At 42.3% G+C, this 25,895-nt stretch overlaps 1 protein-coding gene across 6 annotated transcripts in view; it reads right to left on the reverse strand.

Annotated features, from left to right (window-relative positions):
* Positions 1–6,798: 6,798 nt before the first annotated feature.
* PTPRE (protein tyrosine phosphatase receptor type E) overlaps positions 6,799–25,895 on the reverse strand; it is a 247,570-nt gene continuing 228,473 nt past the window's right edge. For all 6 annotated transcript variants that reach the window (XM_059730034.1, XM_059730032.1, XM_014611368.3 and 3 more), the window contains 3 exons: positions 24,047–24,207; positions 12,445–12,580; positions 6,799–11,547 (listed from right to left, as the gene is read on the reverse strand). In XM_059730034.1, the coding sequence (XP_059586017.1) occupies positions 11,473–11,547; positions 12,445–12,580; positions 24,047–24,207 (372 nt within the window). In that variant the 3' untranslated portion in view covers positions 6,799–11,472. The remainder of the gene's footprint in view (positions 11,548–12,444; positions 12,581–24,046; positions 24,208–25,895) is intronic.

Here is a 25,895-nt window from a genome sequence, read left to right on the forward strand (position 1 = left end):
TGTTAATTATAAACTAATGTGAGTCAATTAAGTACCTACATTCTGTTTTTCTTGTAATCTGTGTGCTATGTAATACATTACATAGCATATGCTTATTAGAGTTGGTTAAACAGACTTGGGAATTTAAGTTTTCTTTCCATAGTTTGGTTTATTTCAGGGCTGTCCAACTTCTTAGCAGCTGGGGATGTATGCTCCATGGGCTGCACCAGTGAGGTCCATATGCCATAGGCGCTATACAAACATAACCTACAGACCTACAGATCGGTAGCCATCGGTAGCCATCTGGGGGACAGTGATCACCTAATAATAGAATTCACCATAAGACGTCGAGTGGGTAAGGTAACTAGTAAGGTGAAAGTGCTAGACTTTAGGAAAGCTGATTTCAACGAACTCAGGCGATTAGTCAAGGACGCACTGCAGAGTAGGAGTTTTGAAATGATGGGAGCCCAAGAAGGGTGGCTGTGCCTTAAGGAAACTATCCTTCGGGCACAAAGCGAGATGATCCCCACGTGAGGAAAAAGAGGGAAAGGGGCCAGGAGGCTTCCTTGGCTGACCACAGAAATCCAGGGCAGCCTAAGGGCCAAAAGGGGAGCACATAAAAAGTGGAAACAGGGAGAGATCACCAAAGAGAAGTATACCTCCTCTGCTCGCGCTTGTAGGGAGGCAGTTAGACGGGCCAAAGCTACCATGGAGCTGAGGATGGCATCCCAAGTAAAGGACAACAAGAAATTGTTTTTTAGATATATAGGGAGTAAAAGGAAGGCCCAGGGAGGAATAGGACCCCTGCTAAATGGGCAGAAACAATTGGTGACACACAGGGGAGACAAGGCTGAACTCCTCAACGAGTTCTTTGCCTCAGTGTTCCTAAGCGAGGGGCACGACAAGTCTCTCACTGGGGTTGTAGAGAGGCAGCAGCAAGGCGCCAGACTTCCATGCGTAGACCCTGAGATGGTGCAGAGTCACTTGGAAGAACTGGATGCCTTTAAGTCGGCAGGCCCGGATGAGCTCCATCCGAGGGTGCCGAAGGCACTGGCCGACATCCTTGCAGAGCCACTGGCGGGAATATTTGAACGCTCATGGTGCACGGGCCAAGTCCCGGAGGACTGGAAAAGGGCCAATGTGGTCCCCATTTTCAAGAAGGGGAGGAAGGAGGATCCGGGGAACTATAGGCCAGTCAGTCTCACCTCCATCCTTGGCAAAATCTTTGAAAAAATTATCAAGGCTTACATTTGTGAGAGCCTGGCAGGACAAATTATGCTGAGGGCAAACCAGCACGGGTTCGTGGCAGGCAGATCGTGCCTGACCAATCTAGTCTCTTTTTATGACCAGGTTACGAAACGCCTGGACACAGGAGGAGGGGTGGATGTCGTATACTTAGACTTCAGGAAGGCCTTCGATACGGTATCCCACCCCATACTGGTGAACAAGTTAAGAGGCTGTGACTTGGATGACTACACAGTCCGGTGGGTGGCGAATTGGCTGGAGGGTCGTACCCAGAGAGTCGTGGTGGATGGGTCGGCTTCGACCTGGAAGGGTGTGGGCAGTGGGGTCCCACAGGGCTAGGTCCTTGGACCGATACTCTTTAATGTCTTCATCAGCGACTTGGACAAGGGAGTGAAATGTACTCTGTCCAAGTTTGCAGATGACACAAAGCTATGGGGAGAAGTGGACACGCCGGAGGGCAGGGAACAGCTGCAGGCAGACCTGGACAGGTTGGAAGAGTGGGCAGAAAACAACAGGATGCAGTTCAACAAGGAGAAATGCAAAGTGCTGCACCTAGGGAGGAAAAATGTCCAGCACACCTACAGCCTAGGGAATGACCTGCTGAGTGGCACGGAAGTGGAAAGGGATCTTGGAGTCCTAGTGGACTCCAAGATGAACATGAGTCGGCAGTGTGACGAAGCCATCAGAAAAACCAATGGCACTTTATCGTGCATCAGCAGATGCATGACGAATAGATCCAAGGAGGTGATACTTCCCCTCTAACGGGCGCTGGTCAGACCGCAGTTGGAGTACTGCGTGCAATTCTGGGTGCCACACTTCAAGAGGGATGTGGATAACCTGGAGAGGGTCCAGAGAAGGGCCACTCATATGATTAAGGGCCTGAAGACCAAGCCCTATGAGGAGAGACTAGAGGAACTGGACCTTTTCAGCCTCCGCAAGAGAAGGTTGAGAGGCGACCTTGTGGCTGCCTATAAGTTCATCACGGGGGCACAGAAGGGAATTGGTATTTATTCACCAAGGCACCCCTGGGGGTTACAAGAAATAATGGCCACAAGCTAGCAGAGAGCAGATTTAGATTGGACATTAGGAAGAACTTCTTCACAGTTCGAGTGGCCAAGGTCTGGAACGGGCTCCCAAGGGAGGTGGTGCTCTCCCCTACCCTGGGGGTCTTCAAGAGGAGGTTAGATAAGCATCTAGCTGGGGTCATCTAGACCCAGCACTCTTTCCTGCCTATGCAGGGGGTCGGACTCGATGATCTATTAAGGTCCCTTCCAACCCTTACATCTATGAATCTATGAATAAGCCAGCTACTATATAAATCTGTGGTGCATCCATATCTTGAATACGTGAAGTTCTGGTCCCCACATCTCAAAAAGAATGTAGTAGGATTAGGAAAGGTACCAAGAAAGGCAACCAAAACCATCAGGGGCCTTAAGCTGTTGCTATACAAGGAGAGACTAAGAAGGGTAGGACTCTTCAGTTTGGAAAGGAAAAGGCTTAGAGGGATACTATACAGGTCTATAAAATGAAGGATGTGGGACAAGTGAACAGGGAACTGCTGTTTACCAAGTCCCAGAATACTAGAACCAAAAGCACCCACTGAAATTAGTAGATGACAGGTTTAAAACCAACACAAGGAAGTGCTTTTTTATGCAGCACGTAGTTAATCTATGGACTACATTGCCACCGGAGGTGTTGAAGACAGATAGCAAAACAGAGCTCAAAAAGGGACTGGATAAATTAATGGACAATAGATCTATAATGTCTATTGAGCAGAATAGTTGAAGATGTTTCCTTTGGTGTCTCTAAACCAATAACAGTGGATGCCAGGGAGTACACTGAATTAGGGGGTAGATCACTCTAGAGATATTTGGTTCAGTACTACACTCAGTCTACAGCATCCATTTCTGCCACTGTTGGAGAGAAAATACTGGGATGGATGGATTGCCGGTCTAACCTGGTATGGTATTTATGTTCTTTTGTTTCCTTCCTTGCTGCCCACACTACACAATGCATGCGGGTGCACGGGCGCAGGTATCCCAGCCCCAACTTCAGTTTCCTGGCCATGGGCTCCTCTGCTGTGCCATTCTGGTGCCTTCTCTGTGGGTTTTCCTGGCACTGTGTGCAGTCACACTGCTCCACCCCATCCTATCCCCTGGGGCAGAGGAGAAAACAGAAGTCAAAGGGAATGGACAGTTCAGAGCATCCAGCTAGACAGTAACTCCTACAAGGGATCAAGATCCCATTGCATGAAATGTTATGTAAACATCCAGAATAAAATGACAGTAGAAGAATTGCAGGAGCTATACTGGAGTTGTGTACAATTGAGAGATGCTTATATGAAAAGATCCTCCTCCTCTAGCCCATTATGTTGGTTTTAGCAGGAATACAGCAACAAAGGATTCAAGTGACCAAGTATATTTGGTTCATTCTCCAATATTATTATTATAAACCTGATTGAGATATATATAATCATCTACTAGGGCAGGAACACAGTTCTTTGAAAAGAAACATAGGCATCAATCTGAAACCAACTATTAAGTTCCTACAGGCCAGAAACCATAAAGACAAATTTAGACTGAAGGGAGCATTCATTACTTTATATTAAATAATATATATTGTAATATAGATGCTGGCTTCTGGAGTTCTTCTCTCCAGTGATTAGGAAAAATTTACACCCAGGTCTTATGTTCTCTACAGCTCAGCATCCTTTAATAAGTAGCTAAGTGAATATAATATTAAAATAGTTTCTCATATTGTAAACAAATTAAGGGCTTTTTTTGTATAGTTGTATAGCTTATTGGGGCCTTCATCATGATTTGGATCTCCAGCAGCTACTGAAACACATTTATTAAACATTAGTAGAAGTGCATAATCATACAATTTTGGTTTTCACAATCAATATTTATTATTTTAAAATTTGATTTTCCTTAATTTAATCCAGAAATTATGATTATGTCTGGTAGACTAGGAATGCAGTCAATAAAAATAAGGCAAACATTATTGGCAAAGAAATATTTTAATTCATAGGATTCAACAACAACTGGAACTTAGGTAAGTTAAGTTGTTCTCCATGGTTCCTTATGCAGAGAGGAAAAGATTAGAGATGTTTAGAAAGGTTTTAAAACTAGGTGACAATGCATCTAGAGCAGTGAATCCTACATCTCTACAGGGGGCTCAACTGGATGACCCTTGAGCCCCTTCCAACTGTACTCTATGAGAAGCCTCATACCCATTCTCTCCTTCCTTTCTCTGTTCTACTGATGTTGGAATGCCTCCTTGTGGCAGGCCTGCGCCCCACTCACTGTGATGTTGGCATCCAGGTGGCCAGTCTGCGGGCAGATTCGCCACCACCATGGGACCAGAAGAGGGCCCATGGATTGGTTCAGTGCTGAAAACCTCCTTGGATAAGAGAAGCTCAACAGCCGAACTCCGAGGAAGAGCACTGGCTGTACCTCTGGACACTCTTCCTGCAGCTGGAATCCCTTCATGGTGCCTGAAAACACACTTACCTGCAGTACTGAAGCCAGAGAACCTTTCAGGGGCAGGAAGCCCCACAGGACCAGACAACGCCATGGACAACTAAACACTTGAGGGGGAGAAACCAAGTGTCAGCATGGCATTGGCAACCAATGGGTCAAAAGGTGTGGACTTGACCATGATCTCACCCCCTCATTGCTTTGCTGACAGGTATACCCAGGGCAGCTGGGACGAGAAGAAGGCCACCCAAGAAGGATCAGTGGGACGTGCAGGAGGAAAGAACCTGTCCAATACCCCTGTGGCTCCAGCTGATGTATTGGGGTGACTGCGAACCCAAAATTAACCCCTAGGGAGACATTGGGCTCACAGAGAACACATAGGCATGAAAGAACATCTTGCAAAGCACTGCAGTATGTGGTCGGGCACAAGCCAGTGTAGAACATTGGCTTGCCTGGGATATACCTACGGCAAGGGAGTGCATGGGAGCCATGCGAAGCACACCACACAAAGATCAGAATGCTGAGGAAATGTGTTAGATGTGGGCAGCATGGTTTCCCTGCTTGCCCACATCATTTGAATACTTTCAGTTCTAGTATTGTTAAGTTGCCAGTTTATCAGTCGGTGAAGTCATAACCACAGTTTGGTTAAGAGCCGCAAGGACAGGCCTTCTATGACAGCAAATGGTGCCACTTAAGGCCCATCCAAGATATCAAGCCTAAATTGGACCACCTGAATGAAAAGGGGTGGAGTATAGGGGAGGAGGAGCCCCACAGAAGTACCAGCTGAGTTGCCTGAGGTCAGAGAAAAGCACTGAGCTACACCACCAGGTAAAATCTCAAACAACATCAAGTCATGGCAGGAGAGTAGACCCCCAGGTGGGCTGGGTATGCTAGCAACAGTGCTGTGAGCTTGGGCCTACCCTACCACACTACTCCATCACTTCAAAGATCACATCCATTCATAACTTCCTCAAAGTCATTCAATCCAGCACTCATAAGGCCTTGTGTTTGTTTGTCTGACACTGCCCAACAATTTTACAGTCTTACAGAGGCCCCTTTTATTCCCACATTACCCATCTTGGATCAGAGGGTACTAATCACATCACAGATCACAATGGGCTACTTCACTGGGACTAGTTGTGTTAGTAAGGGCCATTACACTGAGCCATGCGAATGTTGATTGGTGTTAGTGCTAGCTTGAGTTTGGAGTAGTAAAATGTGCAGCCCAGCAGGGGCCTGGTGGACTAAAAGGTAAGAATTCCCCTCTTCTCTACCTCCCATTCCAGGCTTCCCTTCTGCCCCCTGCCCTCTGAGGCTCCCTCCTGCACTATTTACTTGTGGTTACCTGCATTGTATATCCTGAGGGAGCAAGCAGAGAAGGGTTAACCTGCCTGCCTTCTCACAGCCCCCACTTCCCCTCCCCACAGCACTACTGCTAGGCTGCTGCTTCTTCACTGGGCTGAGCCTGCCCAGAGAACCCACCCAGAGGCAGGGCACTGGTGGCCAGGCAGGCAGATTAACTCTTCCCTGCCTGCTCTCCTGGAACAGACAGTGTAGACAGCCACAAGTAAGCAGAGGCAGTGGGGCAGAGAACAGGGATCTGGGGCACTGGGGAGGGCAGAGGGGACAGTTGGTGGGTGGGGTGTTTACATTAAGAGGTAGGCTTGAGTAGCTATATCTTAGTGTATAATGAGCTGGGTAACATGGATCAGAGATAATCCTGCCTTGGAGTTGCATAACATTAAGCTGCCTAATGAGTGCTTAAAACTAGTTTCAGGTATTTATGTGTAGACAGTCCAGGTGTTAAGAGCTCCAGGAGCCTACCCCAAATTACCATGTAGCAAGGCCTAAGAGGTTGTAGGACTTAGCTCAGAATTGCTGTCTTGAGTTACTTTGCATGCATAACACATACCAAGTTCTGGTACAACTTTAAGCAGGATATTTCTCTCTCTCTGAAAAAACTACAGATTAAAAGTACTAGAGAATAATTTATCTATGTAATGGATTCTTAACTCCTTTGGAATACTTAGTCTAAATGAATCTATAGTACAGGAATGAAATTAAGAGATTTAAAGAAAGAAATACAGTCTGAAAATGAAAACGAAGCTTTGTTCTTGCATCAGAATGTATTAGATCTTGCAATTTGCATATACAAATAATTCAGCAACATTCACTGGCATTATAAACACAGCAAGATCAAATTATAAATGTAATAAAAGAAAATATCAATAGTAGCTGAAATTGTATAATACATACATATTTTATAAAGATTTGACAAATTAAATACAGTTTGGTTTTACAGAAAAGTTTCAGTAACTTCTTTACATTAAAAATGATACTAGGGAAATGAAAACATTTCAAAATATTCAACACACAGGTGGCCAGGCTCATTTTAAAAGTTTAAAAAACAGATACGTAAAAATATTTTTAAAAACACTTGTAATTACAGTATGCATTTTTTGTTAAGGACTCAATTCAGCAAAGCACTTAGAAGTACATGCTTCCGGAAAAATGAAACCAGCCAGACTTAAGCCCATATTAAATGTTTTATTGAATAGAAATGGACTTACAGCATGTGCTTAAATACTTTGGTGAACTGGAGTCTAATGTAACACATAAAAATAGACAGTCAAGTCAGTCACATAGTGACCAATAATGCATGTAGATCAGAATGTACATTTTCTAATCCCTATTTGGCATTTTAATGCAATTCCATGCAACATAGAAAATGTAAAAGAAATAATCCTTAATACATACCTATTAGATTGTTGTATTAAATAAAACAGCTTTATTTGACTAAAAAAAAATGGAAAACAAGCTTTCTAAATTATAGCAAGAAATGTCATTGTTTAGCCATATTTATGACTTTTGAAATATTTTATGGGGATTTCTTTTATACTTCAGACATCTTTAGGTTAGACATTAGGAAGAAGTTGTTTACAATAAAGGTGGCCAGAGTCTGGAATGGGCTTCCAAGAGAGGTGGTGCTATCACCTAACTTGGAGGTCTTCAAGAGAAGGCTTGACAATCACCTGGCTGGGGTTGTCTGACCTTGGTCCTCTTTCCTGCCAGGGGCAGGGGGTTGGGCACGATGCTCCATTGGGTCCCTTCTGACTCTAGAATCTAAGAATCTATGAATCCTTATAACAGCAGCAGGAATTTCTTCCTAGTTTGGTAGTGATGCAGCCATAATGGTCCAGAAGACATGTGAGAGGCAATGACTTTTGTGGGTGATATCTTGTATTGTATCAACTTTATGGCTGGAATAGACTTAGACAAGCTTTCAAATGCAGTGCATTCAAAAAAGGGTACAAAGCTTGTCTAAGTCTATCGCAACCATGCAGTTGACTCAATAAAAGATACTACCCACAAAAATCCTGATCCCTTGGTATTTTAGCTAATTGTAATCAAACTATTGGTTTTAGTACCTGATACTTTGAGCATTTAGAGATTATTAACCTGCTGCTTTATTAGACATATGCTCTGGAAAGGCATATGTCCACTTGGAATTACCCTGCATTTAGTGTGGTAATTTTTACATAAGTCTGAGCTAGCAGATTTCATTGCATTATTACTGATGTAAGATACCATCCAGGTAAACCCATGGAACATTACAGACAGGTCATTCACAGGGCATAACAAGATAACATAGGATTGTTAAATAAAAATGTAGGGTGAATATCATGAAACTCCTTACAGTGAGATCTGTTGTCACTATAGAATAGATTGCCTCAGGAATCCATTTATTTGTGCCATTTAAAACATGACTGGACAGTCATTTGAGAATTACTGTACAGAATAATCCTGACTGAGAAATGAAATAAAGTGTTTTATCAGCATCAAATCTGTACCATACTTAGTTGTTCCCTGTATTACAAATGGTACTGGCTTTTTGTAACTCAGTTTATTTCATGGCTTTTATTTTGATACATTTTATACTTTCAAAACATGCCAAAATTGAAAGCTTATTTAACATTTTTCTATAGTCAAATGAAGACTTCTTCATTTTAAATGTATCCATTAATAACAACTCACATCAAATGTTTAGTCAAGCAACAAAACTGCTGCAGTTGTTAAGTGCATAATTACTGTACAAATAAATATACAGAAGTGCATTACTGGGAAGACAACAAGCAGTAAATGGCAGTGTTCAACACAGTGTGCTTAAAAACTTTTAACCCAAACCTTTTTCTGTTCATTATGTAATAAACGAAGAGGTGTGAACACCTTTGTTATCCTTTGTGTTATTAAAAGCATAACTTTACTTATTTCCAGACATAAATGAACATGGAACAAAATAGTGCAAGAATAAATGTGAAGAGATCAGTTTATTTTTAAATAAGGCTTTTACGTTTTCAGTAGAAAGTCAACCAATTGAAAATGACAGACCTATTGCATATTAGATACTTATGTAAATTACTTATTTTTGTGCTCATTAAATTTAGGTAAGCCTTTTAAAGAGTGGGAAAGCTGCTTTAAAAATATTTCAACATTCAGATGCCTTGTGTGTTTCCAACCCCCAAAGTAAATCCTGTTCAGGGTTATAATAAAGATTTTATTTATTTTTCTTAGTAATAAGGCTTTTCAATAGTATTTTCATTAAAAATATATCTATATACACATACTTTTTTAGATTAAGGAAAGACTTCCTTTTTAAATGGGGAGAGGATATTTTAGGAACGGTTTATAAGAGCTTCTTCCTATCAATAGTTTACTATTGATACAAGTGGCATTTCCCTATTAAAATGTTTCTCAACACTTAATAACAGATGTTTGTGTTTACCTTGTTGCTTGTTCAAGTAAAGAGATTATAAGTTTCTCTTTCTCTCCCCCTATAACTATACACATCATAACACAGTTTATCAAACATATATATGCTTGTGACAAAAGAAAAAAAATCCCTTGAAATAGTTGGCAGAAGCTCATGGGTAGCAAAAATATTTGCAGCTGAATTTAGTCTTCTGATGTGCAAAAGATTCTCAAAATAGTGAAAAAACCTTACCCATAAATTAAAATACTGTATTTATTTTGAAAAGGAACATTTTAAAAAGTTGCATTCCATTTAAATAAAAGCAAAATAAAATGGACATTTAAGACCACGTTTAAATGAAGCAATTTACACTGATTCATATCTAAGGCCCCTGACACACACACATGTAAAAGTGCCATGGGATCTGATCTCTGAATCGGAACCCTCTGAATCGATTCAGAGAGATTCAGAAAGATTTGGACATAGACACAGCTTTAAATGTTCTTCTACATACCTCCAGGTAGCAGGCAGCTTGTGAATGCTGTGATGCTGGGCACATAGACTATCCAACAGAAGCATGGGGGGCTCCCCAGTGTGCTCGGCAGGAGACCCAGAAGTGGATCAGAAGTATTTCCAGGTCCGCCGGAGAGCATGCCAGGGGGCCACCCCACGCACCCCAGCTTGGCAACTGGTGACTCCTGGGTCTGGGGGGGTACTCAGAATCCCCCCCATGACCAATCACTGAGCTGGGGGGGGGGGCGGGGGGGCAGCACACTCCCTGGTGGACCCAGAAGTACTTCCAGTCCACTTCTGGGTTTCCTGCCAAGCATGCAGGGTGGGGGGGAAACACGCTCCATCCGCCCCAACATCACAATGTTCATGAGCTGCGCCTGGTTCCTTGAGGTATGTAGGAAAAACATTCAAAGCTGCGTCTATGGCTGAATCACTGGTTCTCCGAATCAGCATTGAATCTTCAGATTTGGCCGAATAGAATCAGGGACAGTGATCTGAATCAATGAATCAAATCACTGTCCCTGATTTGGGCCAAATCCGAATCGGGTCTGTTTCGCACACCCCTACTACCTACTATATATGGGCTATGGAAAAAAAACACATTGCTGTCAATATTTATATTAAAGTTGAATTGTACATTATTACATGGTAAGGGCCAAATTCTGACATCTTCACAGTAGGTGCATCTACATGTGCACTTTACTGTGGAGAAGACTAATTAGCAAAGCATCACTGTACATGTGCATTAAACTAATTAACTCCATCATAAGATAGGGGTCAGCCCCCAGCTCCTCTGCTGCTTGATGCTGCCACCTGGAGCCTGGGGCTGACCCCTTGTGTCCCCTGCCAGCCCAGGCCTGCTCCACCCCAGCTTGAATTAAGGGCCCAGGAGCAGTCTAGTCTGGCTCAGACAGGTGCAGAGTTCATTGCTTCACCTTAATTTCACGTGTAGATGCACCCAGTGAATAGCACTTTACCCTGTAAAATGTGTAGTTGCCTCTAGTGAAGCTATTCATGAAGCAAGCTGAAACTCAGTGCAACTAAGGGTATCAGAATATGACTTGATAAAATCAATTTTTTGCTACTGACTTCAATGTGAGAAGGTCCTGGGTCAAATAAGAATATTTGCTATGATTCAGTTTTCTATATGAAAATAAAACAGCTTTGGAAAATGTAAAGGCTGCTAACCAAGGAAAAATAATCATTGACGTATTTTAATTAAAAAATTCAATAAAGGCAAAATTGAAGATTTTACCGTTATTTAGAATAAAGATGTATATAACATCTTATACCACATGGATGTATTGTGCATGAACGCTTAATTTTAAAAGATATCTGCTTCATCAACTTACAAGTTTATGCAGCAAATGTAACTTTGAAAACAAAATGCAAAGTAATACCATTAATGGTATGAGTCAAGAATCAGAATGACAAATATGAAATAAATTAACAAGATTTACAAATATATACATTGGCTATTAAATTAAAAAAATAAGGCAGGAAATTTCATTTAAAATTAGCATAATCAGAAAATATATCAATGAAATCTTGTACCACTTTGTAGCAGAATTCATACTGTTCCTAAAAGAAAGAGAGAGAGAGAGAGAGATTCAAATTTACTTTGTATGTTATAATTACGTTAGAATAATCACATTTAGGTACGTCAACTGGAAAAGTACAACACACTCTAAATTGTGCAGGCTTATGAAAAAAAACCAAATATGTCCACCATGTTGATCCACTATTATTTATGGTTATTGTACAAAAGGTTTTTATGTACAATTGCATTTGCTTGCAAAATGTATAGTCTGCACTGATGCTATTTTAGTGCAACTGAGTCTGGTAGCAGTTTGGGGCAAAACGGGGGAATTTGGGAGGATGAAAGTGATGGTCATCTGTAACAAATCTTTTTTTCCCAATTGAAAGTCATCCAGTTTGAAGAGGGGGAAGATGGAGCTTCACTATTATCTAATATTGGCTAGAAGGGGGCAAAGAAAGGGCTAAATCCTGCTTCATTTTTGAAAGAATGGGCTGATGCGCTTAAGACTAAAGGAAGGTTTAAGACTGAATCCCAAGTGAATGGAGGTGCTTCCCTGAAGAGTAAAATAATTTCTGGGCTTAGGCACTTAAGACAAACCTGTACTCAGTATTTTCTGCTGGCTATGGAAGGTGATTCCCTAGTAACTGTTACAAATGCTCTTCTGGGGCTCTTAACTCTCTCCAGGCACTGTACAGTACACCTAAGTGCTCAATATTGGGCCTGGGAGTTTTGCCACAGATCCAGAAATTGCACGCTGCAAACTTTCACTAGAAAAAAAAAATGTGGATAGTGACAAGCAAAAAGCTTTGCTAAAAGTTGTCTTTTTTTTTTAGAAAAAATAAAACTAGAGATTTTTGTTCAAAGCAGTTATACAATATTTATTTCGGCCAGTAAAACATACACCTTTTGACAAAGATCCTTATTGTTAAATACCGTACCAGTGTTTGCACCATGTGTGGCCTTTGCAGTCGTAAGCTCTTCACAGCTTGAAATACATCTAACAGCCCTTCAGCTTTTACGCGTTCCAGAATATTACTGAGTGCTATGAAAGTACCTGTTCTTCCAGCTCCAGCACTGCAAGATAAATATATTTCATTTGCTTACCAACATATCAGGGCATGCCATACAAATAGTAAGAATGATAATTAAGGTAGAATACCAAAATTCCTTGCTTACTAAGTTCTTTGTCATCATTTGCATAGTTATGTTTAGACATAACTGACATAATGACATAGTTATGTTTAGAAAAGAGTTGCATTTAATTTTCAGCTAGGTTGTCACTATAAAGAGGCTATACCCTACAAATACTTATTCATGTGTTCATTTATACAAATCTGAAATTCCCTACAATATACCACATAATGGGACTGTGCAGTCCTCTCCAAACAACCCTGTCACTGCTACTAATTCCTGCTTATTCCAACCCCACATCTCCATCGTATGGATGACCAGGACTTCCCGGAGAAAACTCAACACAGCTTTTGTAAAAGCAGGTTACATCTCACCAATCTACTAATATCTTCTTAGGCCATCATTAAGGGTGGATCAGGGTGACCTGGTTGATACAGTGTATTTGGACTTTCCAAAACCTTTTGACAAAGGTTCAAAGGCTCTTATTTGGAATTAGGCTACCAAAGCATTAGAGATAAAGTCCACTTGTGGATTGGGAACTGGCAAAAGTCCAACACACTGAGAATAAGCATAAATAATCAATTCTCACAAGGGAAAGGGGTGAGAAGTGAGGTGTCCCAAGGGTCTTTGTAGGGGCCTGTACTAGTATTTAATATATTGATAAGAGATGTGGAAAGGAAGAGGAGTAGTAGAATGCCCAAGTTTTTGGATTACAGCAAATTATTGAGGATCATAAAAAACAGCTAAGAACTGCAGAAGAACCTTGTAAAACTGAGTGGGTAATAAAATGGTAGGTGATATGGTGATATGTGAAAAATGATATATATGTGGGGGATTTTTAATTCTGGGGGATTTCTTATTCACTTTTTGTGAATATGAAGGGAAGATATTTTGACTGACCAAAAAAATGGTTGTCCCAATTTTAAGCTTGGGATCATACCGAAATGAAATACTACTGCTGCTAACCGTTTCTTCTGAATTTTATTTTTTCTCCCCCCACTCTACTCCTTAAGCAGGTTTCTCCCTCTCTGTCCTGCTACCCCTTCTCTTGTTTTGAATCTCATTTGGTCTTAAAAATTTGGCTTTGCTCTTGCTTCATCACAAATTAAAATGCTACTCCTGCTACTCATTTGAGATTTAGAATCAATAGAAACAAAATAAGGCTGAGCATTATTTATCATCATTGGAGCAGTTATGCTTAAATAATGTCAATAAGTTAATATTTTGTCTCCTAAATTCATTTGTATCCCAAAGAACCAATTAGGTCCAGTAGATACCAACTTGCAGTGACCAGTGACTGGGAATTGCTACACAAATTACCACAGCAAAGACTATCAAAAATGAGGAAAAAACTGTGAATTTGAGAACTACTGATAAAGCTAGGTAGAAGACAGAAAAGTTTAATTCATGTCTCCAAACCAAGGATAAATACAAAATAATTTATTAAGTTTGAATTTTTAACATGTGTTAATCATTCATAAGGAGATGAATGGTAATCACCATTAGCAGTCACTGATTTTTTCTTTATTTTCATCAAATACAAAATCTTTCTGATGAGCATGCCCTCATGAAAAGATTAAGTGCAAATGCATGTATCCTCAGCTGTATACATTAAAGCTTGATAGAAAGAAAAAGTGAACAGGTATTATGAATTAGATGTGCTATTCCCTACAGACAATTACTTTTATCAGATTAAAGACAAATGCAAAATCTAAAAAGGTTCAGATTTATATGTAATTAGCTAATCCTTAGCAAAAGTGTCTCAAAGGCTGGTGAGTGACACACTTTTGAATAGGTCCAGAGCTGCAGGGAAATGAAAAAAAGGCTTTAAGAATATTAAAGTATGAAATATATTTTATAAATGTACACACAAAAGAGATAAATAGATTACTTATTCACTTATGTCTGAAACATATAGATATATGGAAAACTTATTATCCATCTATATCATCCTCCATATTTCCAATACTGTCCCCAACCTACACAAAAAGACCTCTTTTTGGCAAAACTGACAACCAAATATGTTTAATCTCTACAAAAGAATCTAAGAACCTAAGTGTGATTGGATGTAGATTCAACTTCCATGAGAAATGCAGGGTGAAAATCTGTGTTATACAGATTTCTCAAACTTGTTCTTCCTTCTTTTTCCATCAACCCCATAACAAATCTAAAGAACTTCAAAAGAAAAACATTTGAAGGAGATGGTTCTCTTAAATTTGTCTCATGTTATATGTTGAGGGATGAAAGATTCAAAGACAATGTCAAAGATTCAAAGATGGGATAATCTGCTGTGGCAGAGAGAAATCAATGGAAAGGAGCTTTAAACCCCACCATAGTCCATTGAATCTACAAGGGAATGCCACTTTAGGGTAGAAAGAATGAAGAGGAAAAGCACTTTAGGCTGCTAAAGAGAAGAGAAGCTGGAGAACAAGAGACAGCTACAGGCACATTTAGGTAGGCTTGTGCGAGTAGGCAGCTATTTGATCCAGCTTCGGATCCAGCCGCTTCAGATGCCAGGGATCCAATCTGGAACTCTGGACCGGGTTCCCGCTTCAATCTGGCTGAAGTGGCTCCAAAGCTTTGGAGCTACCTTGGAGATCCGGTCATAGGGTATAATGGGGGATCAATGAAATATCTATAACTTAGTTGCTTTTTGTCCAATTTGGATGAAACTTGCAGGGATGGTAGCCTCTGTTGAGAGCACAAAACCTGCCAAGTTTCAAGAAGATCAGTGCAGGGGTTCAGGGGGAAGTGAGGGGGTGTATGTGAGGTAGGGGAGCACGTGGGTGTGTGCGGATATGTAGTGAGGGTGGATATGGGGTTCATGGGAAGCTGTGAGTATGTAGGGGGAGGGTGGCTGTGGAGGGTTGTGGCATGTATGGAAGGGGAGGATTTGCCCACAGCCCCCCCTGTGTCAAGCAGAGGCCCCCCTCCAGTGCTGCTCCAAGCCCAGGCTCTGTGCTCCTGCCCCCAGGACACCGGTGTGGCCCCATGTTCCCGCTCACTGCCACTTTCCCCTCCATCTGCCACCATTGCCCTTCTGCTGCTTCCCTGTCCCTCCCTACCATTTGCTGTTTCGGCACCACATCCCAGCTGCACGGCCAAGACCACAGGACACAGCAGGAGCTGGACTGGCCCGGCCAGCACCACACAAAGCCAGCTGAGACTCACAGGGGCCAGGCTGGCTCCTGCTGCATTCTGCAGCCTGGAGCTCCAGCTGGGAACTACGTATTGCCAGAGCAGTAGGTGATTTCCTGACTGTGGCTGCCATTGCTCCTTTCCACCCCCCTGCTGGCCACTCCAGCACCATGTGGTTGCAGCTGCAGCACTGGTATCATGCTAGGATTGCTGCAGTCAGCTTGGCCCAACCCTGAGGACTTGGACGATCCCCCAGAGTCCTCCCCTGTCTCCCCCCACCTTCTTATCTGAATTTTCCACAGGCCAGACAGAATGGTCTGGTGGGCCGGATTCGGCCCACTGGCTATATTTTGCTCACCCTGACCTAAAGACATACTGTAAGTCAGTAGCAGGAAGAAGATTAGACTTTAGCCTTTTACAACTGTGTCACAGGGCACCTTAGTGCCTGCTCTTAGAGAGGAGAAACTGCCAGGGAGCGAGTGAGCGCGCCCCGGCCTGACATAACGAGCCCAGCTGAGGGTTGCCCAGGTAATGAGCGCAGCTGCAGGGTGCCGGAGCAACCAAAGGGGAACCAGCTGCCTATAGGAGGCAGGGCCTGGCCCTTATAAAGCTCAGGGCTGAGGCCAGGCTGGGAGTTCTCTGCCAGCAGCCGGAGAGGCAGGAGCTCCCTCAGCCGAGATATGGGGAGAAGCCCGACTTGCAAGTACAGCTCATGATAGCCCTGAGAGGATTGGGCACTAAAGGTTTAGCCAGGGGGCTTTATGTTTGCGTTACAGCCAGGAGGCTTGTGCTTGTTTGGCTCTGTTATTACACCCGGAGGCTTGGGTGAGGCTGTAGGGGTTGGAGGAGGCCTCAATCATAGGGACCCCAGAGAGTGTGGGGTGCCCTAGTGCCAAGAGGGTGCATTAATTTTCACAGCGCCAGTGAAGGCGCAGCTTGCATGCCAGTGCGGGAGTGACTGGCAGCGAGGAGCGCGGCCAGTGGGTCGCGGGCGCAACCAGTAGGTTGCAGACGGGGGGACATAGACCCCGGATTGCGTGCGGGGTACATAGACCCCAGCCCCAGAACGAGGGGCGATTTCATTGAGAAGCCCCGTGGGGGCACAGCGAGCCCCAAAGAGGGGGAGCGCCACATCGTATTATTGAGCAGCCCCGTGGGGGCACGGCAAGCCCCAAAGAGGGGGAGCGGCATACTGAGCAGCCCTAGAGCGGGGCCATACTGAGCAGCCCTGGAGAGGGGCAATTACTGAGCAGCCCTGGAGAGGGGCGATAGTGAGGCGCCCAAGGCGGGCATGCCCTAGAGCGGGGCGATATTGAGGAGCCTGAGAGGGGCCATATTGAGGAGCCCGAGACGGGCATAGCGAGCCCGGCTGCAGGCTAGTGCGGCAACACCCCTCAGACCGAGGCAGGGCGCTGTGGTTGCCCCCGAGAAGACAGGGAGTAGCAGCGCGGTGAGCTGGGGTCAGAGAGGGTACCCGTGCAGTTGGCCGGAAGGGCCGAGGCCCGCTAGAGAGTCCCTGAGCGGGACCACACCGGCAGGGAAGTCCCAGAGTGGACAAGAGTCCCAGTGAGAGCCCGGGCACGAGAGAGAGAGCCCAGAGTGGGCTACACTATAGAGGAGGCCCGGGAAGCGGGCGTGCAGACCTAACAACGTCCATTACATCTGCGAGGCTTGGGGCGTGCTATTAGGGGCTGGTAGGAGCCACGCATAGCCCATAAGGCTAGGGTGTCCGGAGAACACCCACCATATCGGGATACCCCAAGGGGTCCGGAAGAACCACGGGGACAGAAGTCCCGAGTAGCCGTGCCCAGGGAGTCATAGGCAGCCTCCCAATCATATTCCAGCAAGACGTGGCGGGCGAGAATTAGAGGGTGCCTTGGGCCGGCCTGACAGAGCGAGGGACCTCGAGGAGATCACGGCCCTCCGAGAGGACCCCGCCGTGACAAACTGTCAATGCAGTATCCATATCTCTATTTCACCCTACTTATCATACATTACTGTTAGTATGATCTGAAGCATAAATAACAAAAACAATTAAAAAATGTACAATTTAATCCCAACTTAGATTCTAAGACTCATTCAAATGCTAAGCAAATTTGAATGTTGGACATCCCTTCCTTAAAAACCCCAGTTCAACTAAAGATTTAAATTTACTGAGGTTTAATTAGTGCAACTATTCTGTTTCTAGATGTTATGGATAATATATAACAATTTTTGCCAACAGAAAACTTTGCACATGATCATGAAACTTCCTAGACTTTTTGCCAAATTCATTTATGAGCAAGATTTTTCCCTTTTTGAATTACTTTTTGAAGGATGTTTGCTTAGGTTTAGCTCCCAATCTCAATACATATGAGATATAAACACACACAAAGCCATGCACTCAGCCCCCTGCAAATCTCCATTTAGTTTTGCCTCATCAGCTCCTCCTAGCTCCCCTGGTTGATGCAGGTTCACTGAGATTCTTTCACCATCTTCCCCTCAATGTCCAAATTTAAGGAGGTGTGTTCAAGACTGCAAAAGGGAGAAGGTGAGTTAATGCTGGTAGGATTGGCCTTAACTTACTTGCAAACATACCACAGGTAACCCAGTGTCACAAAACAATCTGGTCTTTCCTCCCTGTGCAGCCTTCAGCAGAGCTACTGCTGGGTCAAGGCTGACCCAACAGGGAGAAGTACATTACACAAAAGGTGTACTTCCCCCCTCCCTCCATCTTGAGTCATGAGCTTCCATCCCCTCCATTCCCCACAGAGGCGAGGGGATGACTGGGTCCTGCTATACACAAGAAAATATTTTCTAGTTTTTGTCAATTTTTACATCTCAAATATAACATTTAAAAACTAGGAACAAATGCTAATTAATAAATTATGCATATAAAACTACTAGCAACTGAAAAAACAGATATAGAACTGAAAAAAAAGTTGGAAGAGGCAGGGAAAATAAAATCAGTGCATGTGTCTGCTGCAAAATTCTGGGATAAGTGGATGAACTCAACCATATTCCACCCTTCCCCCTCCCTCCAACCCCCCAGCCGATGTTGTATCACCTTTGTTCTCAGGCAGCCCTCTAGGTAAGACTGTTACTTAACCACAATAGCCACTTACACACATGCAGGGAGGCTGCTCTGAAACACTGTAAATCCAGCACATTAAAGCAGACTCGATTAACTGAGACTGCTGGAGCGTGGAAATTAACTCAGTTCAGCAGCCTCCAGAGTCACATGCATCAGCATCCCCATGCTGAAAAATGGCAGCTGGGTGCTTTAAACTAATGTTGAATGAGCTTTAGTTCAACGCACCCCACCACCATTTTTTCAGCGCAGGGATGCTGATACATGTCACACTTGGGTGTTTTTAATTAGCGTGGCTCGCTAATTAAAGCGCCCCATCTCCCCCACTTTCTGGGGCATATCTATAAGCAAGCACTCAATGCATAATAATGCAGGTTTCCCTTGCTTTATGCGGTACATGTGTTCCTGGAAAATGGTGCATAACACAAATTCGCATAAAGGGAACCCACTTTACAATGTAACCAATAAAGCTACATTCCAAGACCTGGACTGTACTGACCCCCAGACCCATTTCCAGCACTTTTACAAGACAAAGCAGCTTATGGGCCAGGGAGAGGGGTAGGAGATAAGCTAGCGGGATGCCTGGCAGCCATAATGGGGATGGCAATTACAGAAACACGTGTCACAGACAACAAGGGAGGAGCACAGATCCACACAAGAAACTATATTTTGGTGCATGGCACTCCCACAATGCACAGTACAAAGCAGCTGACCGCAGGCTTCCACCACACCAATTGCATAAGAGTGAATTTACCTCACATATAACGAATTTTTGGTATAAAAAGGGTCATCGCATAAGAGTGAATTCACACATACAGAACCCGCATAAAGCAAGGGAAACCTGTATTTGTTTCCCCGTTCTAAAATAATCCAAGTTTTAGTTGAGGGGAAAACCTGCCCCAGTGCATTATAAGATGTGCTCTTTATTGTTGAAAAAAGAGAGAACATAATCATTCTGCTCTTTAAAATATACACCCTAAACATTGCTTTCTAATATGAAAAAAAAAATTAACAGCAAATAAAAACAGCAAATAAAAATCCCTGGCTTCAACAACTTCACTTTTTACTCCAGATGTTCTATAAACTTGAAACTATTTCCCAATCTCTCTCTCTTCTGTAATGCAGAGACCACTAAAGACTTACTTGGAGCATATAGGAGTTCCTCTCCACCTTCTCTGCTTTAGCTTGGAAAGCTAAAGTAAAATGCAAAAACCACTATACCGTCTATGAAGCACCAAAGTTTAGTTATTCCAGCATTTTTTTTAGTTCTAATTGTCCAATTTTATTTTGGAGACTGTAATCTTCGATCAGTCATAGGAGTGTTAAACAGATTTGTTCTTAGCAGTTTCTGTTTTAATTTGTAAGTAATCTGCATAACAATGATTATGAATGATAAATGATGCAGTAATATACTTATATTTCAAGGGATCAGGAAAAGCCTGTTAAGCCTATTTTTATTTTTAATAGTTTTCATGCAAATATAAGTAGCTCATCCGTGATCTTTAGAGTCATCTTTTTCTGTCAGAAAAAGATAAAGTGGATAATTAAAACTTGTTTTAACGATTGCTATAGTAAAAGTTTACTTTTCTATATGCAATAGTATTTAAAATCACACATATTGTATGGTTGACTAAAACCTTTACTTCTGAGGGTTGCGATTATTATAATCAAGAGTATGCAACCACAAAATGAGAGAGAACATTCTGTTTAATAGATACAATATTAAAAAATAAAATTCACTTCAAATTGGTCCTTTCTGTTTAGAAAATGAAAGTTGAACTTTCCAAGAATAAAGTGTGACAGGTGCTCACCTAGCATCAAAAGTGATAGCTCCACTGACCTTAACAGAGTTACGGCCCTATATTTCAATTGAGGATCTCTATTGGTTTCATTCACCTTCTCAGTTTATGGAAATACCCATCAAACTTGACTTACCAGCTATGGCATTTGCAAACTCACACTTACACTGGAAATTCCTTTAGCCTCAAAATACATATGTACACATTAATTTGCACCTTGGAAGTGATCTACATTAGCTCCTCCCCACCACTTCTCAATATCCGTGTCCATGTGTGGCTGAGAGATGGTTCAAATTATATGCTGTAAGAACATGGGCATAGATATTTGCAAGCACAGTGGCTGTCTTTCTGAACTATATGCTGATGAGAATCTATATAGTTGAGAGAAGGAGAGAATGCTAAGTCTTAAAAGTCTTGAAATATTGTTTCATCATTCTAGTGGCAGTTTGGAATAATCAAATGTACAAGTTCAGGGAGAAATACATAACATTAAGTTAATTCTCCAAAGGTTTCTGGGTCTGAGAAGATGGAAATATTAGATGCAATAGTTCATAGACATCTAATGTACTGCAGTAATCAAAGAGATGAATATTAGTCAAAAGGACTGCTTTTCTCTCTACTGATTGGCTAAAACTGTCCCGTATTTTAACTGCTTTAATTAACATTCAAAGTCTTGACTTACTAACAGATTTCAAAAAGTAACTGCCGGAATCCACTGTCAAAATGAAGAATCAGACACTGAAACTGTTAGAGTCCACAATGAGTTCAATCACTACAGAGAAAGTAAGCCTTTAGGGAAAATACGTGAAAATAGCGAAGAACAAAACACATCAGAAAGGAAATGTAGAAGAGAAGAACTGCTTGTTCTGGTAATTAATGTGCATATTATTAGACCATGTCCTGAATGTCAAAAGATTGAGGCTCCCAGGCATTCCAACTCCAGTCTGTTAACAAAAACAATACAGATGCTTGTTCCAGTGGTGTATGAGAACAGGGGTGGTCTTTCAGATATCCAAAATCCAAATTATAGCCCTCACAGATTGGGATGATTATGTTAAGTGAAAGGTAGTGCATACTTGGGAAAACAAGTGTAATACACTCTCACAGCTAGCTCTGCTTACAAGTGAATAATTGTGTTCTGAACAAACTGCAGCTTCTGACTACTTTGCTGAGGATGTTGAGGGTATTCCCACGGACAGCATGTGGTGGCAACCAGCTTGGACATCACTAAAAGTGATGCAACATTTTTGCAGATCAGCATATAGTTACTACTGCCTGAGAATTTGGGCACAAGTCAGGATTCAGAAGCTCCTCCAGACTGCAAAACCTCAAGCGGATTTTCAAGACAGGCATATCTCTATAAATAATCAGACACTAGGTCCATCATAGTATAAACACTAAGTTTTTTTCTTGCCAGAGCCCACAGATGAAGAAAATCTCAGTATCATTATAGTAAAAGGCTGTTATTAAATCTAAAAGAAACAGCATGGGAACTAGACCTCTGCCCATGGGGTTAATGTTGTTGATTGCTGGCAAGAGATATTTAAATAAACAATACTAGTCTAGTTTGTGTTCATATCAAAACTAGATCAAAAGGAGTAATCTGAGATGGCACTAGAGTGATCTTCCTACAAAGTGAATAACCATCCCCCAAAAAGGAAAATTTATAGAATATTTATTTGTATTGTAGAAGCAGCTTGGCATGCCAGTCCTAGACTGGAGCCACACTGTGCAATATTCTATACCCAGAATAAAAGGGTGGTTTCCTACTCTAAAGACTTACGTTCTAAGTACAAGTTGGCAAGTTTTTCCCACGAACAAAGCCAAATAAACCACAATTAGTAAGACAGCTAACATCAAGAGATGACTTCTTGAACATGATTTTAATAATATTCATTTGAAGGAGTGTGACAGCTTGCCTTATAGTGCCTCAGGAGACCCAGAAATATCCCCCTTTGTAAACTGTGACTTTGAGTTTGTCTTGTTAGGAAGGAGTTTTTGTGGGGGTGATATCAGGGAACTGAAACTTAATAAAATAGCCAAAGAATAAGGAATAGCAATAGTGCTGAAAAGGTTGATATTTTGGTTTGAAAAAATATATATCTAAAATTAGTGAATTACATATAGTCTATCGGAATGAGCAAATATCTTCTGTAAAAAAACCAACATATCAAAATTGGCAACTAGCAAAAACAGAGAATTAAAACAGAAAAGAAAAAACAGAACAGAGATTTTAAAAACCTGTAAAAATAACAGTGGGAATGTCTGGGAAAATAGAAATAAAAATATAAATATATTTAAATACTGCCTGGTTCATTTTAAAATAGAAACAGACATAGGTTTCAAAAAGAAAAAAAATGCAATGAAATTTGGCAGGGGATCACTGTAATCACATTCAGTACACTAGTTGTCTGACAGTGCAATTTTATCACTGTTATCCTTGTCTCTCTGAGTCTTCCTCCTTCCTTTGTGTTAAATTCATTTGTCTGTTTTGTCTCTAGATTTCTTTTAATGTTAGGAACCATAGCATACTTTCCGTATTGATTGAGTTCATAGCACAATAACATTTTGAGCAAAGTATAGCCTTTAGAGACTACTACAATATACATTTTTAGAGGTCATTACAATTACACAAAATCTATACTTTCTCCCACTGACAAGAGTTAATGAAGCTTAGGCTCAAGAGTGGAACAGAGCAATATAGATATTCCTCTTTCACACAGAGCAGAAGTGGCCAACCTGTAGCATGTGTGGCACAAGTAGCAGAGATAGTTGTTATCTATGGCTCGCAAGCCCTAGGTCCTCAGTAAAAGTAGGTGCGAGAATAAGAGCAGGAGGCTTGAGCCTCCAGCCACCTAGAACACAGCAAGGGCAGGCTGCTGCTGTGAGAGGTGGTGTTGAGAGTCATTACCAAAAGTCCCAGGCCTTACAGCCACTGAATTCACAGCTTTGGATTCTCACTTACGTGTGGTGGTTGTGGGTCCAGGGAAAAGTTAGCTTGGTTCTTGGCAGTGACGTTTCCACACAGCTGAAGTCTCAAGCCCCTATCTCCATTCCAGCACCCCAGGGTACAAATTCTATCAGATACACCTCTGGGACATGGAGGATCAGAGTGGCATGGCTTAACAAAAAGGTTGGCCACCACTGAATATATTCTCTGACCACTAGGAGAGCAAGCCTTAAGTGGCATGGTTTGTACTGTTTATAGATTTTTAGTAGTGATTAGTTTTTGGTATTTAATACATGGGAAAAACCAGGATTTTTACACAGTTTAGCCCTGTATAATAGAATGCTACCCTGTACTCATCACAACACTGGAGAACAGGGAAGATGGAGCATTTTATGTAGCTAGTAAATGTTAAGAATGGTTAAAAAAGTAAAAGGGTAAGAAATGAGTCTTACCTGCAATGCACAGTAATTGGATGGTTTCCTGTCTGCTGCTGCTGTTTTTGGACAGCTGCAATAAGGTCAATCATTCCTTTTCCTTCAGCTGGAATTCCAATTTCAGGCCATCCATGAAAATGAAACTGGCGGACGAGTCTGCTTTGCTTCTCCTGATGAGTCTAAGAGCATGGACAGAAACAGATTTTATGCAGCTGTCAAAGGCCAGCATGCTTTTTTACCTTCAACATTTCTGATATCAAACTTCTAATATGATGACAAGGATCTATTTTCAACCTGGTGTACAATAAATTAATCATGCAACTCAGGTAGTTCTGTCTCTTAATTCCCTATGCACTATGCTGAAAATTTATCCTATAATTTCCCCTTTGATTTGCACAACTGTTTCATCTAGCTAGTTCTAAGGACATATTTTAAAGACTATTCATTTTTAATATGAAAATCAATGGTTTAGGCTTTCATCAGTCATAAAGCTAGATACAAAAAGACTGAACTCAGAAAACTAAGGACCTTTCCTTAGTCCATTCATTAATCTTTGTTCAACCTTACATGTTACCTGAAAATTTGCTTTTTGTTTAAAAAGTTCATTGTTTAAGGATTCTTATTGTAAAGGTAAAAATGTGGTATTTATGTCATCACAGTATTATACATTTTCAGTGTTACAAAATTATTCCAAATACAATTATAGTGGGCCACATTCCGATAGATCTTTATAACACTGCTAAGAAAGTGGTGTAAAATATGCAATGAGGTACAGAAAAAAAAATAGAAAAAAGCAGTCTGAAAATCTGAAAAGCTGATAATTCTGCTAGAACGTTACTGTCCCCACTTTGTGATGATCTGCTTAATAATAAGAAAAGATTATTTGATTACCAAATACTTGGAAACATTATAGATATAATTATGAGGAAAACCAGCTTCACGTTTGTTAACGAATATTTACGGGGTAGATTAGGTTTAGTCCTTGAGTAGGAACACTGTGGACAAACTGCAGGGTTTGTTGCCCTGTTAGACAGTGCACACCACTCAAAAGCGGAGCTAGGCTCCGTACAGCTGCTGCAGCCTCAGGAGGTCCTCAGGAGCCCTAGGTAAGGCTTCTGGAGCCAATCCAGTGCTGGCCCCAGCCTCCGCTACCCCACCTGGGGTAACCTGCAGTACCATCACGCGTGGCATCAGCATTCCCCAGGGACAAGCAATGGCAGTGCAAGGTGTGCCACTGCTACTTGTCCCCAGCGAACCAAATGTCTACACTTGTGTGGACACAGCCTTAGTGTCTCTGTGCTCTCCTCACTTAGCTGCAAATGTTTCATAGCTTCATAGTTTGTAGGGTAGGAAGGGACCTGAGCAGATCATCGAGTCCGACCCCCTGCCATGGCAGGAAAGAGTACCGGGGTCAAACGACCCCAGCAAGGTGGTCATCTAGCCTCCTCTTAAAGACCCCCAGGGTAGGAGCCAGCACCACTTCTCTTGGAAGTTGGTTCCAGATCCTAGCTGCCCTGACTGTGAAGTAGCGCCTCCTGATATCTAGCTTGAATCTACCCTCTGCCAGCTTGTGACCGTTATTCCTGGTCACTCCTGGGAGTGCTTGGGGGAACAGGGATTCCCCCAATGCCTGCTAGTCCCCCCAACTAGTTCGTAAATGGCCACTAGATCCCCCCTGAGCCTCCTCTTGTGGAGGCTGAACAGGTTCAGGTCCCTTAGCCTTCCCTCGTAGGGCCTGCCCTGCTGACCCCTGATCATGCAAGTAGCCCTCTTCTGGACCCTCTCCATGTTGTCCACTTCCCTCCTGAAGTGCGGCACCCAGAACTGGACGCAGTACTCCAACTGCGGCCTGACCAGTGCCGCATAG

Source organism: Alligator mississippiensis, chromosome 6 (genome assembly GCF_030867095.1).
Source record: "Alligator mississippiensis isolate rAllMis1 chromosome 6, rAllMis1, whole genome shotgun sequence".
NCBI classification, from domain to species: domain Eukaryota; kingdom Metazoa; phylum Chordata; order Crocodylia; family Alligatoridae; genus Alligator; species Alligator mississippiensis.